The sequence below is a fragment of the Brienomyrus brachyistius genome, chromosome 19 (genome assembly GCF_023856365.1).
Source record: "Brienomyrus brachyistius isolate T26 chromosome 19, BBRACH_0.4, whole genome shotgun sequence".
Lineage (NCBI taxonomy): Eukaryota > Metazoa > Chordata > Actinopteri > Osteoglossiformes > Mormyridae > Brienomyrus > Brienomyrus brachyistius.
The window spans coordinates 5349527-5367433 of record NC_064551.1 but is presented as its reverse complement, the minus strand read 5'-3'; the positions used below and the strand labels follow the sequence as shown (position 1 = coordinate 5367433).

General features: G+C 43.2%; 2 protein-coding genes across 3 annotated transcripts in view; both read left to right on the top strand.

The window, feature by feature from the left end:
- slc35f1 (solute carrier family 35 member F1) overlaps positions 1-8411 on the top strand; it is an 85171-nt gene extending 76760 nt beyond the window's left edge. For both annotated transcript variants that reach the window (XM_048986218.1, XM_048986219.1), the window contains one exon: positions 5591-8411. In XM_048986218.1, the coding sequence (XP_048842175.1) occupies positions 5591-5815 (225 nt within the window). In that variant the 3' untranslated portion in view covers positions 5816-8411. The remainder of the gene's footprint in view (positions 1-5590) is intronic.
- Positions 8412-10556: 2145 nt separating this feature from the next.
- On the top strand, positions 10557-17117 carry si:dkeyp-114g9.1 (uncharacterized protein LOC555399 homolog). Its single transcript, XM_048985142.1, has 8 exons — positions 10557-10982; positions 11108-11387; positions 11805-11924; positions 13643-13900; positions 14336-14427; positions 15084-15265; positions 16064-16233; positions 16491-17117. The coding sequence occupies exons 1-8, from the start codon at positions 10722-10724 to the stop codon at positions 16670-16672; spliced, it is 1545 nt and encodes a 514-aa protein (XP_048841099.1). The 5' UTR covers positions 10557-10721; the 3' UTR covers positions 16673-17117.
- Positions 17118-17907: the final 790 nt, after the last annotated feature.

Sequence of the window (17907 nt, the reverse complement as noted above, 5' to 3'; positions counted from 1 at the left end):
ACACACTTTTCTATATTTCCCTTCCCTTTCAAACCGGGTTTCTCTCTGCACACCTCTAGTTACTCCAAACACACAAATGCCTCATTTTGTCGTGTTTAGCTTGTAGGAAAACAGCTTCATTTGCCCGGTACACCAAGAGACTAGGCGTTATTATTGTTGTACCGGAGCCAGCTGAAATAAGACATGCCTATTTAAATTTAGAAAATATTACTTACTGTCTGCCCATGAAATTAATGAGTAAACCATCACTAATGTAATTACACACCATCTCCACCTATTCCCATCTGTCACTGTTGGCTGTTGGTAGCAAGTAGCACCCAGGAAAATAAAAATAAAACGCCTTTGTGTTTATTTCTGTCTGTGCTGTCACATGCAATGGTTGAGGCCCACCGTGTATTTGAGGTCCATATTTCTATCTTGGTCTCACCAAAAGTGTGGTCCATACTTCAGGAAGATGCCTGGAGTCTACACTGTGCAGTATGCAGTGTTCTGGGAACAGTAACTTTTCAACTTTTTTATTTCTGTCGTTTTCAAGTATCGATTTTCATCCAGAACGGGTACATAAGACACAGGTTTGGCTGTTGCAAAGACAGGAGTCTGGAAGCTTAAACTTATGGCAATAGATTTATTGCACCTCCTGCTAGTTTCCACATTTAAAAAAATCTAAGGAATTGCATAAATGACACCATATGTCACCCCTTAAATGCTCCACCCACTGGACACTTAGGTATTTTAAGGCTAAGGCTGAATGCGAAATTGCACGCTTCCACACTAAACTTTGCCGCAAAATAGTACATGGATGGATGCATCGCTTAGTGCATGAAAAGTTCCTGGATGGCACCCTACATCTGGTCAAAATCCTAAGTGTGCAAACACTGTACACTATTCGATCCCACAATCCTAGATGCGACTTCTGATGCAGTCAGGTACTTGTGGGTATGCAGGAGATCTGTCATTAAAGGTCAAAATCCAGCAGTTCAAACATAACGTAGTGACTCTGAAAAGTGTACAAAGTTTTGAACTTGCGCACTTCAGGAATCGCACTAAGTGACCATTGCCATAGTAGGTAGGTCTACATTTTCCTCATTTAAGTGCATGGTGTGTAGTGTGTGGCTTCGGATGCAGCCTGAGTGTACCTTGTAGTGCTTGTTACCCGCTGTGTGTATTTACAGCTATGTAGCTCCCCCACAAAAAGGGGCTCAGCTGACACAAAAAGAGGGTCAGTTGAAAGAAAGAGGGGGTCAGCTGATATGTACTGAGAGACATATATTTATTTCCTAGTGCTGCTGTTCCGTGTGGATTTGCCAGTACTTTTCTCAGACATTATAAAGCTACCTTGGAAAACCACTTAGATTATACATGGTTTCTATGGAAACGATAGAGTCAACTTGATTAATGGTAGAATATTACACTTACATTCAAAACATAATGTTGACTTTGAAGTGATAGTTGATTTAAAACAAGCAGATGACTTTAGGTGCTTGGCTATCAAACATATTTGTTGTATTTTCTAATCACGTGTAGTTAAATTTACGTAATTTGATGAGAGAAATTTGGATATTATCAGATGCAATAAGGCAAGTCTTTTGCATATGTTGGTCTCTATCTTAGGTCACCTCAGTTTTTGATGGGCTATTTCTGAGTATTAAGCGAGCTATACAGGCTGCAGGTTGACCCAGTCGTAGGTCACCTTTCATTATAGCAGAGGGAAAAATTCAATTACATCTCTCTAATAATATTGATGCTGCTGACCCTTGTATTGCATGTGAAGGCGGAATGCGGATGGAATAAGTCAGAGTAATGTGGCAGATAGGTGATAATAGCAGCTTAATGTGTTCTGTGTAGCCCTGTGGTCACGGGTGGCGGACGTGCCACTGGAAACCTTCAGTGCTGGTTGACATCAACCGTGTGGCTAATGCTGCTGTTCCGTCTCCACAGTCTATGTCAGGGTCTGTGCTAATTGCCTTTGAAGTTTGTAGGAAGTTTGAGAGCAACAGGTATCCATTTAGGGCTGTCAATGTGCCCTGTGGTGTAACACGAGGAACCAGTGGCCTGAGAGGGCTTTCGGTTTTGCCAGCAATTGATGAACGACCTTAATTACTGTTGCGTGATGAAAAGCGTCGTTGGGGAGGGTGCCAGGCAGCCAGTTAGGAGTGTCCGTTTGAACTTGAGCTGGCCGTGATCAGTATTGCTGTAGCCGACCTCCAAAAAAATGAAGCCATCAGCTTTATTATGACAGCTGCATCAGTAAGAAACCTTGAGGAAGGAACATTTATCTCTGTGCTTTGTAAACTGGCCGGAATTGATTTGAGCTATCGCTGTGATTACAGTTATTACTGGCTTTGTGTTAATAACACACGATGAAACTCCATCAAGCATCGCCTGGCCTTAGGTGACTCCCATGCTTCGGGGATACCGTGTCACTCACTCGCCACGTCTCCAGCGTACCATCTCTGAAAATACGCCTTCCCCCAAATCTTCAATGCCTGAATCTAAACAAAGTAAGACCTTGGGTTTGAATGAAAATAGACACACGGGAAAAGAAACACAGCATCCCCAACGTTTGTGATATTTTGGAAGTCAACATCGGGTTCTCTCACGGAGGAAGACACGCATTAACCTGCATCATACTTCGATTAAATTGCAGGTTCCTAATGCTAGCTGGATGTAAATTATCATCTTGTCATACCAACGAAAGAGTGGATTCATTACAGTGCTCAGTAATCGCTTTCACACACGATGTTTTCCCATCTCTACAACATCTCCGCCTCCATTCTCCTCACCCTGTATTATACTGTAAGTCTTGATGCCGCCTGCTGTTCAGGAGTGTTCATGTCAACAGTGAGAGTCAACTCAACATTACAATCATTTGCATTTCTTTGGTGCAGTGAAGATGTTTTTTTTTTCTTTTTACAAACGCATGAGGTATTTCTGACTTCTTTGACTATATAAAATGGCTTTTTTGTGTTTTATTGTACACTAACTTATGTACCATTAACATGTAGAAGCTAACGATCATTACTCAGAGGCATTCCATCACTCACAATTCATTGTTCCCCTTCAGCTTGAACACAATAACAATGCAGTAAATGCCTTCATAATGCATTCATACTCAAATAAACATTATGAATTTTGTAAGGATCGGAAGTGCACCGTCTTAAATAGCTGCAGAGAGCTCTTTGAAGCTGGAGTTATTTTTAAAACCGCAGTTCCAAGTCTTTGTGATTTCAGCTCCAGCTTTTGCTGTGAATATGCTGGGTTACTGGACAACTGACATGTATCTTATGAAAGTGTACTCAGGATTTCCAAATCTGTACTCTATGAGGGAAACACATGATACAGCTTCAGTGTCACCATAAGAAAATGCCATCGGTTTGTCCCCATGTCCAAACATGACCACCACCCAAGTGGCCAGATCTGCTCTGTAGGTTTCACTGAGGACATCACTTTCATTACCTCTCATGGGGTGCAAACAGGGAGATGATCCAATGGGGGTGTCCAGGTAGGACCCTGCAAGCCCGCATTGCCCTGTCATGTGACTGAGGCTCACAAAGAGTCCTTGGTAGTGGAACCTGCACAAAGAGCTTGTCAGCGTTTTACTGATGTCCTTTGAGGGCCTCTTAATGAACCTCATATTAGTTGGAACCTCAAGTTTATAGAGCTGTTCCATCTCTTTCTTAAGTCATCTCATTAGGAATGAGAATTAAGGGAGCATCAAAAAGGATTATCTGGTAAAAATACCAAATACTAAAGGTAGAAAGACGGGAATTGGCTCCTTATACTTTTAAATTAGACTCTCTGGAGTATTTGCTTGCATTTTTTAAATAAATGCACGAAGCCCTTGATTTTTCATTTGTTGCTGATGATTAGCAAAGCCAGTTTTTCTCCCTCCGGACACAATGCAGAGCTGCGGACCCCAACACTCCAGGCTTTCTTGGCGCACAAGTCTGCCCTATCGCTGGTGCCATAAGACTGTCAGCTGCTAATTAGACACTGCTGATGTAGCGAACCATATGTAAGGCTGCGGTCACTTTAATGAATGACTTTGCAGCTGGGTGACAAGACTGATGGTCACCTCACATCGGTGGCACCACTGTGGAGATAGACCTTTCGCCATCCAGCAGTATGAGCGGCGCACAATCTACCTCTTATCACTGCAGAGCTTGTGATAGGTAATGAATTCAGTCTCTGGCTCAGATTATTCACTGTGAGCAGGATAAACACTGTGGACTTCGTTTTTGGACTTCCCTTAGAAGTAAGTGTTAGAATTGACAGCTGGATGACATTCCAATGCCCACAATATACACTTATGGATAAGCTGACACATGCAATTGTTTCTCTGCTGTGTTTGAGGGGAACGTCATTTTTATACACACTGGCTGACAGACGCAAATGTACTGGTGGGGTTTGCTCTTTGCCTTGTCACATAACATAGTGGTCTCTCAAATTCCCTGTGAAATCATCCTGGGAGCGAATTTACTTAAGTTACAACTATCATTGCAGAACATGGACATGTTCGGTACATGAGCCTTAGGATGTATTTTGTCATGTGCCTTTTCCTGAACTTGTTAGGTTTTTAGAGCATACAGAATTACTCATTTAGTGTAGCACTCATGTCACTTTTTTACACAGCAGCACTGAAGATCCACTAATCTTGCAGGAAGCCACTTATGTAATTCTGTTCCATATCAAGAACTCAGATGGGCATTCTGTTCTCTTGGGTTTCCATTTTAAAATGTCACATGGTCATATCCCACAATGCATTCTGGTCTCTGGGGTTACCATTTTAAAATGTCACATGGTCATATCCCAAAATGCCCTCTGTTCTCTGGGGTTTCCATTTTAAAATGTCACATGGTCATATCCCACAATGCCCTATGTTCTCTGGGGTTTCCATTTTAAAATGTCACATGGTCATATCCCATAATGCTTTTTGTTCAAATATCACTTTTAAAGGCTCACTCCATAAACAGAAAAGCAGATGTTATCTTCTGTTTAACAGACATTTTAATTAATCTGGGTTTTGTTTGTGTCATTTTGTTTCACAGTAAATGTCTTTTTATTATTCTAGAGTTTATTGCTATTTCCAGACACAACAGATAATACTCTCTAGGAGGGGAATATGATTTGTTTGATTGGTTTTGGCACACTCCACCAAACAATACAGTACCGGTAAAAGAATTGTTTTTTTAATGTATTCCATCCATCCATTTTCCAAACCACTTATCCTTCTGGGTCATGGGGAGTCTGGAGCCTACCCCAGAAGCTATGGACACGAGGCAGGGAGCAACCCAGGATGGGGGGGGCAGCCCATCACAGGCACACTCACACACCAGTCCTTTTTAATGTATTTTCAGGGGTAATTTAATTCACTGACAATACTACCAGACAATATGATTTTTTAAGGGAAAAAGATTTAGTGACTAGTTTTTCTAGTTATGATTGGTTTTCCCACAGGAAATGAACCTGCGTTTGTGTACATTTCCTTGAGCAATAAACCCAGGGCTTTTAAAGTGCCTTATAAACTCACCTGACCAGGTTCGGAATCTTTGGGCTTCATGGCTGTGCCTGACTGTGTCTCTTCTCTCAGTTTTCAGGGCTGTACCTGCTGTCCTTCTTCATCATTGTCCTGGGGCTGATTCTGTACTACTCCTCCTCAACCTACGTGGCCCAGGACCCCCGCGTCTACAAGCAGTTTCGTAACACTGGCGGCCCTGTCACAGAGGCACCCCCTCTCGGGCCTGTGGAGCCGTCAGTCACCTACACCAGCTTGGGTCAAGAGGTGGAGGAGGAGCCTCGGATCCGGGTGGCCTGAGGGGGCGGAGCCAGTAAGAGGCGGCGCCACGGCCTTCTCACCGACCCCCCCCAATGTCTAAAGAGAGGGAAAACAAAGAAATGAACAAAGAAAAAAGTAGCAAAAGAGCAGAAGTACACTGTGATCACAAACTGTGAATAGCTACCAGTGACAATTTAAGATTTTTTCCAAGTCATATATATACAAATAAATATATATATATAAATATATATCTATATCACCCCATCTTCTACCCTTCTACATTTTATGCTATTTAGAAAGGTTTGTGGTGAATATGTTTGCGTGCAGAAGCTCTGTTGTGATGACTATTATACTGGCATATAAACTTTGGGAAAGTTTAAGCTTTGTCACAAAGCCGTAGATGGGGTCTGTCTCCTCAGAGTCATGTTCTAAGATTCATTTCATTTAAAACTTCTCCTCGCTCAAGAATTCAGTACCTGGAGAGTATCAGCTAATACATAGGTTTATGCGAGAGTCAGTGCCTTGCTCTGTGTCGGTGTTGTGTGTACGATATCGGCGGATAAGAAGACCTCAGTCAGAGCACAGCAGGTGTGTTCTGGTGATGCTGAGATGAGTATTAGCCTTCCTGACTGTTGACTATCATGCATTGGCTTTGATTTCCAGAAATACGTTTACATGTTTTTCTCTCTAAAATATATGCTCTAATTCAACTCAAGCAACTGCATGTGTTATACATTACTGGTCCAAAACCAACCTCATCAGACCAGAATCTCTGATTTCAAAGATTCCAGTGATACATTTCCTTCGTACAGTTAGTTTACAGATTACTGGATTGAAAAAGACAATGTGGATTTTACTATTACTCTCTGGTTCAGACCAGCATTTCAGATGGTTAATGCGGGTTCGTGTGTCTCAACAGCTGGACTATGCTCTCTTACACTTTGACTTCTTTAGAGCCATGAAATATCCCTCTATTAAAAGACAAAATGTCATTTTTTCCCTTTCTTCCTAGTACAATTCTATCCATAACATATACATTGCCATGGTGGTTTTATCATCTAAATTTAGAATTAATTCACCTTTCCAGTTTTCATAAATAGACGGTGACGGGAGGGGGTGTTAGGGGGGGTGTGGGTACCCCAGTAGTTTCAGGATGCCCAGCACTTTATAGGGACCCCTGAGCATGAAAAATAATAATGAACACGTTTTGGGTACATCATACATCCATAATTTCTACTATGGTGGAGGCCCAGGATTTCTAGCTACGCCCCCTGGTGGCGGGCATGTACGGTGATCCACCATGAATGAGCATCCATGTGTAATGGCTTAAGGGTCAGTTCTCAAGTGTTTACACGCAGGCATTTTCCTGAATAGACAAAGATGCAAGGGAATCTGAGGTTGGATGGACGATGATGCTTCCCATCCGAACTTTGGGGTTCCAAGAACTCTTGCAGCTTTTTCTGCAGTCGTTTTGGTTTAACTTTGCATTTCCCAACATTTAGTTAAGCCATTTCTGTTATTATATCAGGATTGCAACACTATTACCAGTTCTTATCACAGTCCAGCTCAGCAGCAGTGGGCAATTAACAACGTGACCAGGTTTAAATGATGGAAATAAAGGACAATATCTCATTGCCAGTTACTTTCTTATAGACAATTCCCTTTATAAACGTCATCTGATGATACTGTCTGAATGATTTTGTTCTTAAGGGTTATGCACACAACGTATTAGGAACCAATCAAGATTTCTGGTAATTTGACCATGAACTGAATGTGTACTATTTTGAAAATGAAACTGTATTTAATTTTTACTACTTTTTGAATGTACAATTCAGATCGTCAGAAAAGGTTGATGTGGAAATATATTCCAAACACCCTTGTTCATTTAAATTGTTTTCCTTCAAATGTATGTAATTTTACAGTGCATAGAAGTACCTGGTACAAAAGTAGCTTAAATCAACATTCAACTGACCATGCAATGCCGTTAACACACTGGATATATGTGGTACAGTTGAAGACTCCCGTTGATTTCTTTGTTCTGCCACTTCTAATTAACATTTGGTTATTTGATAGTACTTATGGGGTTGTGTTAGTGCGGTTTTAAGTGTAACTCCAGTTTCCTTGTGAATTTCCCCTTTGAAAAAACTGAAATGTGTTGGATAAAAATGTTTTGAATGCCAAATACACCAGAAGAGAAAAACATTCACGCTGATACCATTTGGTACGAGCTGAAACATTTTCATCGTCATACTTTAAAGGCTGAGGTCACTGTTTCGTCTAATCTGATGATTTGTGCGATTAATATTTTGATAAATGTGTAGTTTATATTTTATTTGTTTAAACAATTGAGTTGAATTCAAAAATAGTAATGATTACATAATGTACCCCATGGGTAAATCTTTTTGTTAATTAAAAAAAAAAAAAGAATCCTTACACAGCACAGTTAAGTAAAAGATGTAAATGTAAAATAAATTAAAAAAACACATGGTTTCCATGAATAAAAATAAAACATTTTTGATATTTGCATGCTCTAAATGGACTGGCCGTGGTTATGTAGTAACTGTAAAATGTTTTCAAATAAATGCTTTATGAAAACTGCAGACAAGTAACACAAACATCTATGCTGTTCTTTTATTTATTCTCACCAAACTCTTTTTGAAATAAAAACAATTTATCTTATAAAAGATGATAAATTGTATTTTTAATACAAATCTAATATACTGGCTTTAGGAAACACCATGCCTGTCATCATCCAATCATGATCTTTACTCTGGTTTTTGATGCTGTGTATTTCTCAGTTAACATCTGTGCGAAGATCTGCTTATCTGCAGCTTGCTGTGATAGTTGTACGTAATATACAGGGTTATATAATATGCACAGCTCTGGAAAAAAATTGAGACCACATGACAATTTTTTGTTTCACTCATTTCTCAATTTATGAGTGTGCCTCTATGACTGTTTATTTGCAAACTGCTGCCTGCTTCTTCTCTGTTTCTCATTAATGAAGGGCTTCTTCCTTGCTTTATGGGACTTCAGTCCTGGTTCTAAGAGGCAGTAAACTTAATCTTAATACTAAAACTGGCCCGAATATCGATCTTTCGTTTTCTACATAAAAAAAAAACATTCCGCTAATCTAGCAAACTCTCCAAGTTTCAAAGTCACCCTGACCAGAATAAGTGGTTTGAAATGGACGAATTAATGGACATATTATCATTTTATATTAATCAACTATTTCAAATGCAATGCTCCTGTCACTCAGAAAAAGAGAACATAAGCTACTGGAACAGTTCTGGGTTCGGAGGGAGTGGTTTGAATAGCTTAAACAATGGGTAGGTAGACCGGAGATAAAACCTTGGGTTTATAGCCAGCAATTTTACTGAAATTACACATACAATAACACACAATCACACATATACACAACAGTAGCAAAATCCATTTGACTCAACCTTGTTTTAATTAGTTTTGTCAACTAGATGTTTCTTTATACTTACTCTTGGATTGATAATTAGATTTCTGTTTCACGGTTAACTCAAAATGGCTACGGTATTTTCTCACTACACGTTAGCCTCATCCATCCATCCATTTTCCAAACCGCTTATCCTACTGGGTCGCGGGGGATCTATCCCGGAAGCAATGGGCACGAGGCAGGGAACTACCCAGGATGGCCCATCGCAGGGCACACCCAAACACCATTCACTCTCACAACTACGGGCAATTTAGCAACCCCAATTAGCCTCAGCATGTTTTTGGACTGTGGGAGGAAACCGGAGTACCCGGAGAAAACCCCACGACGACATGGGGAGAAACTCCACACACATGTGACCCTGGCGGAGACTCCAAGCCGGGTCCCAGAGGTGTGAGGCAACAGTGCTAACCACTGCACCACCGCTCCACGTTAGCCTCATTAAAAGTAACATAGAACACATAAAATAAAAAAATGCAGCATTTATACATTCATTTGTCAAATAAAGCCGATAAATAACCCATTTACTTTGAATTATATCTTTAACATTTTCCGTTCGAAAACGAATTTCAGTTAAACCGTTTACTCGTACAAAACACTTCTCTCAAACTCCATAAAAACAACAAACTCACCAAAACCTCTCTGGTTGCGGTCGCTATCGTTTCAACAATCTGCAACACTGTTTTGACTGGAAAAGATCCGAAATTCATTTTGAAAATTAGAATATTATTCTAATTTAGCGTCTCTGCTGCTTCTCCGGTCTGCCGTCATTAGTTTCTCTCTCGCCTATGTACTACATTACTGCGCATGCGCCAAGAGGGGGGAAGGGCCCGCGGTAGGAAGGTTACACCAAAATCATATTTTTTACATATAAATGTTTTAACGTGTAAATTATATAATCTCACAAATCTTTGTTTTGTGTCTTATCTCATAGTTATTTATTTATTTTCCTATTTATAATATTTGTAACCTGGGTAACGTCTATAATCAAACCAGTGGGTATCTCGATCGTGAACGGTATAATCCACTAATACTTAACTTGTGAACGAACAATGACTGCAAACGAAATAAATGAGTTTACTTAAAAGATTCCTTTAAAAAAAGAACGGACAACAGAAATTTAGTTTGAGTGTCTGTCGTAGTGGCTGTGTGTATCATTACCGATATTCTAAAAGTGAAATGCAACCACGTGCATTGGCTACGGTATGACACAATTTCTACGGAAGCCGCAACATTATCTTTGCTCTGCGCGTTTTAAATATAGGGTTGGGGCATTTTCAAATATACATCTCAGGTATCAAGACATGGAACTCCTTTTCTAAACGTGAAAACAAACGTGTAATATTTTAGCTTTTACAACGATTATAATACACTTGGGTGAAAACTTTGACTAATTTGTTGGTTCCCCTACGATCTCCGTATTGGTTTTTCCCAAGCTATTAGGTGGTCTACGGTAATGGCGCGCCGGCGGCAGTTGGGAGCATGGCACTCCTTAACGGGCGCTGGGAAAGGGAGCTGCAGGAACAGATCGCCTTGTTGTCGCCCGGTTCAGCTGAAAGTAGCGAGCAGCCAGAGCACCTCGGCACTGGCCTCACAAGAAAAGGACTGCTACACTTCAGCGATGAGGTCCTCATCCTCATCCTTCGACAGTTAGATCCCGTCTCTTTACTACGAGTCGGGAGCACGTGCCGGACCATGTTCCGGATCTGCTCCTGCAGCTCTCTCTGGACGCCGCACTTCCAGGTAAGAAGAGTCACGCACCATCATAATTATCATAATTATGCCTCGGACGGCAGTCAAGCTCGGAACTCAGGCGCAAAGCAGCTCCTGAAGGCTTGTGTATTTGAATATTTACTCCGCGGCGGCAGGCGTCGTTTGGAGTGCCATTCGCCGCTGCCACCTGTTCCGTCTCGGCCAAAGACGGCTTCCGACTGATCTTCATGTGGAGGACGCTCTACAAAAGCCTGCATTTCAACCGATCCCTCCAGGAGAAACTCTTTGCAGAGATTCCTTTACCCCCAGACAAGTATTGGATTCAGTGGCTGGTCCTTGAAGAAACCGTTCCGTTGCCTCCAGTCAGGCTGGCCTTTGGAGAAATAGAGGCTCTATGGGGTATACAAAAGGACCTATTGGAAAGGAAAGAGCAAGGTGAATCTTAAGCAGGGCCCTTCAAGCGAGCCTCTATGGCCGCTGCATTCCCCTACAGGGTTGCCAACTGTCACATATCTGACGTGACATTCAGGCTTTTAGCCTCTCTCTCATGCAAAAATCTACATTATTCCATTATAAACCTAAAATTAGCTACACCAAGGGAGTTGGAGTAGTTTGCAAACCCATCAGACTATTTATTTAAAAGGTGATAAAACTGTTGCATGCATGTAAATTCGTGTGCAGACTTGCCAAAGCTGGCAACCTTGCCCCAATATTTGATGTTTCTCATGTTTAGTGTTTGCGTTTTCCAACTTGCCTGTGTGTTTCGTATAAATATTTCCTATCCCCCCCCCCCCCCCCCACACACACAGGTGTACCCCCCACCCCGCTGAGCCCGTATTCCTTGCTTTACAGAGACTGCTGATGAGGGGACCCTCACGTTTGAGTGGAAGGAGCTGCATCGCCGCGCCCTGCAGCAGCATGGCAGCCTCGCCGTAGTTTTTCAGCATGTTCTCAACCAGCACAGATCCGGTGGTAGGTTATTGTGGAGGGAGGCGCTGCATAGGGCTGTAACGGTGCCCAACCTTTACGGTTCAGCACGAATACACATCCGTAGTCTTTTTACCTTTCCTCCTGGCTTTGCCATTAGTTAGGATGTTGGATGTGTTTACTCTCCCCGGCGTTGATGTATTTTATTAGAAAACCAGAAGCTTCCCAAACTGCCGATTTATGACTGACTGTAACCAACAAATTGCCAGCCAACAGCCACGACGGGCGGTGTTTTCCGTGCTGGACATCTACATATTGAATTATGTTTATTCGTTTATATGTGTGTCATTATAACCCTGCACCCTGCCTTAAGTTCTGTTACGTTACACTATGCGCTGATTAAAGCAAAAAGCTTACTTATGTTAGTTTGTTGGCGTTGTCTATTCAGATTTGTGACTCTGATGGGCAATGGGTGTCAGGAATATTACATATCAAGGCTGTATATATAAGCTTTTCTTTACAATTCTGTCACTATCCAATGACTGTTAGTCCTCATCTTTAAACCTATTTATGATATGCATTCGTGTTTTGTACAGCTAGTTCAATTCAAGCTGAAGCACTGGCTTGATAGATTATGGCCATAGGCTGTTTCTGTGAAACATTTAATGACTAACTTTCATTTCACAGTCTGACACATCATGTTATTGGTGTGTGTACCTGCTTGTCTGTTAATGTGTAAATGGTGTAATACTGTTTTGACCAACACACCACTTCTAACAAAGCATTTAAAACGAAAGTTTAAATTGCCCTGCATAGAAAGTGCAGCCTCACCTCTTCCTGTGTAGTGCTTAATATCACTGGTTTTTTTTCCCCTCAAGATTTGTTTCGTCCAGGTCATCCAGTTTTTTTGCATTACTGAACTCCGATTTCTCTGTGAATAATATGAATTTTGGTGATTCATCTGGCCCCTTTATTAAAATAAATAAGTAAATCACTCTGAAGTAGTTTGCTACCAAACTCCTTTGACACCAGTTGCTACAGATGCCTCTCTGGATCATGTCTAATTCACCGTCGCCTTCTCTGAGCTGGTGTAGCTGTAAGAACCTTAACGCCCCCCCCCACCCCCCAGCACGCCTGGCCTTTGCTCGCCACTGTTTATTGAAACGGGACAGTTCAATTTAACGCTTGGCTCTCCCTCTTGGCCAAAATGGTGGTTTCATTTTGGAGTCCTTGACTCTCGCAACTCCAACTTTTACGATCCGTTTTTTTAGCGCTATGGGGCCGATGGGTTATCGTGAGGGTCTCCACCTGTGTGGAATTCTCATCCATCTTGTGTGAGAATGGCAATCAGTTACTACTTTTTCAAATTAGCATGAGGAACTTCTGTACTTTTTTTTAATGTCTGATTCAGCAAACAAGAATGTAGATTCTGCTTGTCTATCACTTTTATAGAAGGAAACATCCATTAACATGTTCTGTGACCTGGTTTAATTGTGGAAACGTTTCTTATGAAAAGCCGCCAATGTGCCAAAGGGATAAGCAAGTATGCTGCCCCCTACTGTTAAGTCGGTGATGCCATTTACAGGGTTTGTGAAGCCAAGGTTTGGTTTTCTGTTTCCATGTTTGCACATGTGTGTCTGTGTTTGAGACTATAAGACAACAGTATCTTGATTAGTATCCTGAGTGCTATCATGCAATGTCAGTAAAAATTGACACGTCTGGAGCCCGATCTGATGACAGACTGCCTTCTCTGCATGCCCCAGACCACAGGGAGCTGGAAGCCCTCTTTTACCAGTACAGACGGCACCGTTTCCACTGGTTCTTCTCCTATTGGCTGTTCCGCCAGCCGGCACCCCTTGACCGGCAACTGCGCACCATCTACCTGCAGTGGCGTCCGCACAGCCGGCGCAAGGTGTCACTGTGGGGCAGCGCGCTATGCGATATGCGTTACCTGGCGTCACTGCACCAGGTCACCGCTGACTACTGGAGGGGCCGGTTGGCACGTGGCGATGAAGCTGTGGGTGAGAAACCGGCTTGGCTGGTACATTTTCCTGCTCGCGGTCCTGGGACCTGACCCAGAAGCAACCATGCTGCATATGAATGCTTAAGGATGCTGTGAATGATGTTATGGTGGGAATGCTGTGAGTGTCAAGATAACAGATGAGTTACTGAATTATTAAAGTGGGAAGTGCTACAGCCAGGTCCCATGACTGCCGCAATACTGCGTGCCGATTCCCCTGCCTTGCATCAAGGTGGTCCAGCTCCTATCCTTGTAGACAGTCTGAATTCAGGCATGTTTGCTTCAGCATGATGTGCATGCTACGTGCTGTTCCCGATGGTGAACAGCGATCAGTAGCTGACCGGTTAGCATCGCAGTGACGGCCCCAGCCTGCCCGAGGCAGCACCATGAAATGTGACGGCTTAACGTCACTGGAATGTCTGCTTCTCTCCTTCAGGAATCCAGACTGTGGAGAACTATTTCTCCATGTGCAAGTCGCTAGTGGCCTGGATTTTAGGACGTGACTGGGGTGGACTGAAGCGCAAAAAGGTACCGTGTTAGAAACCGTGCGCTATGTAGCGATGACATGTCGGTTGATTTAAAATGTAAAAAAAAAAGTGTCATGAGCTCTAGGTGCCGCCTTGGCCATTACATGTCTTCATGTTGACACAACATCCTGCAATTCATTGGAATTTCTGGCACTTTCCCTTCATCTTGGTGAAATTATTTTACTGTTTGAAACCTTCAGTCTCTTGGATAAAATGCCCCGCAGAGCAAACTTTTAAGCATTCACAAGAAGGATTTGATCGTCAGTGTAGCACATCTGCCATCTGAATTTGTCTTTTGGTTCAGTTCTTTAACCGTTGGACTGAGTTTTGTCTTGGCGAGCTGATCCACAACAGCCTTTGTCTATAAAGTAAGGCATGAGACATTTTCTGCATGCAGCTCCAAGGGGATACAGGAAATGAATCGGGTTTTATCTTTTGAAGCTTTCAAATAGTACTTCACCCTAGATTGAACATGGTGTGTAACGATTTACTTCTCAGTTTGTCGTCCTGGCGGTACAGTTCGCTTGTTAACTTCCTTGAGGACGCTTGGTTTGGTTCCTTTGGAATTCCCCCGGCGGTGCGTGATGGAAGAACGGAGGCCAGCGTCTCATTGTAACTCTCGGCTTCTTGCTGGGCTGCTGTGATGTCATTCCTCAGGTATATGAAGACACCCTGCGAGGCGTCTACAGGCTGCTCCGGAGGGAAATGCTGGACTCGCTGGTAGAGCGTGACCGGTTCTGGCAGGTCGCCAAGGTGCAGATGTGCCGCGTGTGCACGCTGGCAGAGACTGCAGTCAACTATGTCAACTGGAAGATGATTGAGACCCTGCCTTACTACAAGTAGGAGTTTTCTGGTGCCTGATGCCTCTTTCTGACCTGCTGCATGTCAATGAATGGGGGATGACTGAGTTGGGAATGGGGGTTTGATGTTGAAAGTGATGAAGCGGTAGTAATGCAAGCAGGGGGTCTTGTATCACCGCTGCTGTGATGCTCTGTGTGGAAGGCCCCTTGGTAACGGGAACGCATAGTGGCGGCAGGCGCTTTGAAGCTACTGCAGTTCGTTCTTCAAACGCGTCATCCCTGCCAGGCTTCCGCGCCATACCTGTGTGGGTCTCGCAGGAGAGGCCTTCAAAGCAGGCTGCCCAGCCCCAGTTGGCTCATGTGGAAATGACCCAAGCCCAGACTGGCTAAGTGATGCGACTCAGTGCTCCGGTGCAGCTGAGCGCAGGGAGGAGGCATCCTGTAGGCTGCTGTCAGCTGCTGTAGCTGCGTAACGCTCCCTATTTACACACTGACATTTCCTCCCATTTTTTTTTCTTTCTTTGTAAACTGATTAATTCCCCCCCCCCATACACTTTTCCATCAAGCTTTTTAACCGTTAATTTCATTATCCAAGAACATAATGAAAGCGTTGTCTCAATTATGTGTGTGTTCCTTAATGTGTTATTTTAAAAATGCACAAACCAATCTCCTCTACCCCCTTAGATAATGCAGGGAGGTTCATTAAGTTTAATCACACTCATTGCCCATGTCTCCAGAATGAGCTTCAATTTATTATTGAAATAGTCGTAGGTGTAGTTCTATACGCAGATCATGGCTCAGCATACACATGGCCACTCCTCTCCCCCCCACCCCCAGGCTGTACCTGGTGTCGGGGAATGCGATTTACCTGCAGCACGTACAAAGCTTCCTGTCCAGGAAGAGGCTGGTCCATGACTGGATCCACCTGGAGGAGAATAGCTGGCTGCGGTGCTTGCTGTCAGATGAGCTCTACAGGCTACTAGAGTATGACACCAAGATAACCCAAGGTAGGGGGGGCAGGGGAGGGCTGTGCCACTCGTATTATGTCATGGAAATTCAGAATGTGTGTGTGAAAGACAAACCGACAGTTCTGGGCTCGCTGAACGGTTGGTTGTGAGCAGTAAGCTCAGTAGGACACTGACATGACCGTGTTTGCTGTGCACTGTCCCCCAAGGACCATTGTGTTTCTGAAAGCGCTTTTCCTTGAATTGTTGTGATTGTGTGCACCGTGTCCCAGCACTCTCTAGTCTCCCTCTCCCTGCAGACGGCCTGCACGGGGACTCTGTGAGCGCCCAGCTGAACCGGGTACTCTGGCTCTACCTGCACTCTGGGCAGCAGCTGTACATGGAGGCGCTGAAAGCCATGTCCCTGCAGTGTGCGCACGCCAGCCTGGGGTACTACGCCGCCCTGGCGGCTGGCGGGCTGCTTGCCCTTCCTGGCTGGTAACCTTCCCCTGTGTGCGTCGGTGCGGGGGTTCGACAAGTGCATGGCATCCGCAAATGGCAGCTGGAAGCAGTCTTCGTTCAGCTCTTTGACCTGCTTTTTATATTGTAAGATTTACCATGCTGGTTTTTTTTTTAATTGGGGGGGGGGGTGTTTTTTACTTCGTTTTCTGTCAGACCTGGCTGTCCATTGCTTACTGGACCTTTTAACTAGATGTCAGGCTATTATGCAGAAACCCAGCAATTTTTAACACTGGTTTTAAGTTTTTCAGTTTTTCATCACTGAGTGTGTTGCTTTTTCCCTTTTTAAATGTGTGTGTGATTTCTCAGTTTCATTCCACGGCATGAAGCCACCTGATGGGCAATAGGCAATTGTACATATCTGCCACTGGCTGGCAACTTCCTGACTGATGTTTGCAATCAATAAACACACTTTGACTAATGCGTAATAGTTTTGGTATTTCAAAAAGCTGTTACCACCCCCCTCCCCCCAACCCCCATCCTTTGATTTGTATGCCATGTCGAACAAGAACAATTTGCTGCACTGTGGAGTCTAAATTTTACTATCACTGTCAACATGACTGAAATGAACTGTTATACAACACAGTATCCCACTATTGGGTTTCTTATTAATATCCTACTCCATCTACTTCTCTGGTTAAGTAAATGTTTACTTAAGTCATTAAATATCGCATAGTGCTCTAGGGCACTTAGACTTTGAAATCCGAACTGTAGTACAAGATTGACAGCACTAGTTATGTCTACAGGTGCCTTTTTTTTTTGGGGGGGGGGGGCATCGCCTGTCGTCCTACCTTCCCACACCTGTGGTTTTTAAAGCCAGTTACCGAGTGACACTATCTGAATTCTACTTTTGGTGACTTTTCTAATGAATCTCATTTTTGTGGAAATTTTAATATTTTGTTTATGCACAACTTGTACCCATCTGTTAATTTGTACCTGTGAAGGCCATGCCACATGCTGTATACCGACAATGGCTTTTAATTAAGAGCCCTGGTGCACAAAAGCTGCCCCCAGTTCTGGGACAATGGGTGTGTCCCATCTTAAAGATACGATCCTGTTTTGTTTGCATATCACTCTGTCAGGCAGACTTTGATTAGTCTTCTCCCCTGATGAATGTTAATTACCATGACAATGCGTGTCATGCTGTAAAAATGCCAGGGCTGACAACTGATTGTGATTTGTCCTCTTGCATCTGCAATGCAGTTATAGCCCTCAGGC

Bases quoted from the DNA above. Each gene is read 5' to 3' on its own strand.
- si:dkeyp-114g9.1 (XM_048985142.1), top strand. From the start codon at position 10,722: ATGGCACTCCTTAACGGGCGCTGGGAAAGGGAGCTGCAGGAACAGATC. The intron at 11,388-11,804 runs GTGAATCTTAAG...CTTGCTTTACAG, and splicing joins ATTGGAAAGGAAAGAGCAAG to AGACTGCTGATGAGGGGACC. The intron at 11,925-13,642 runs GTAGGTTATTGT...TGCATGCCCCAG, and splicing joins CAACCAGCACAGATCCGGTG to ACCACAGGGAGCTGGAAGCC.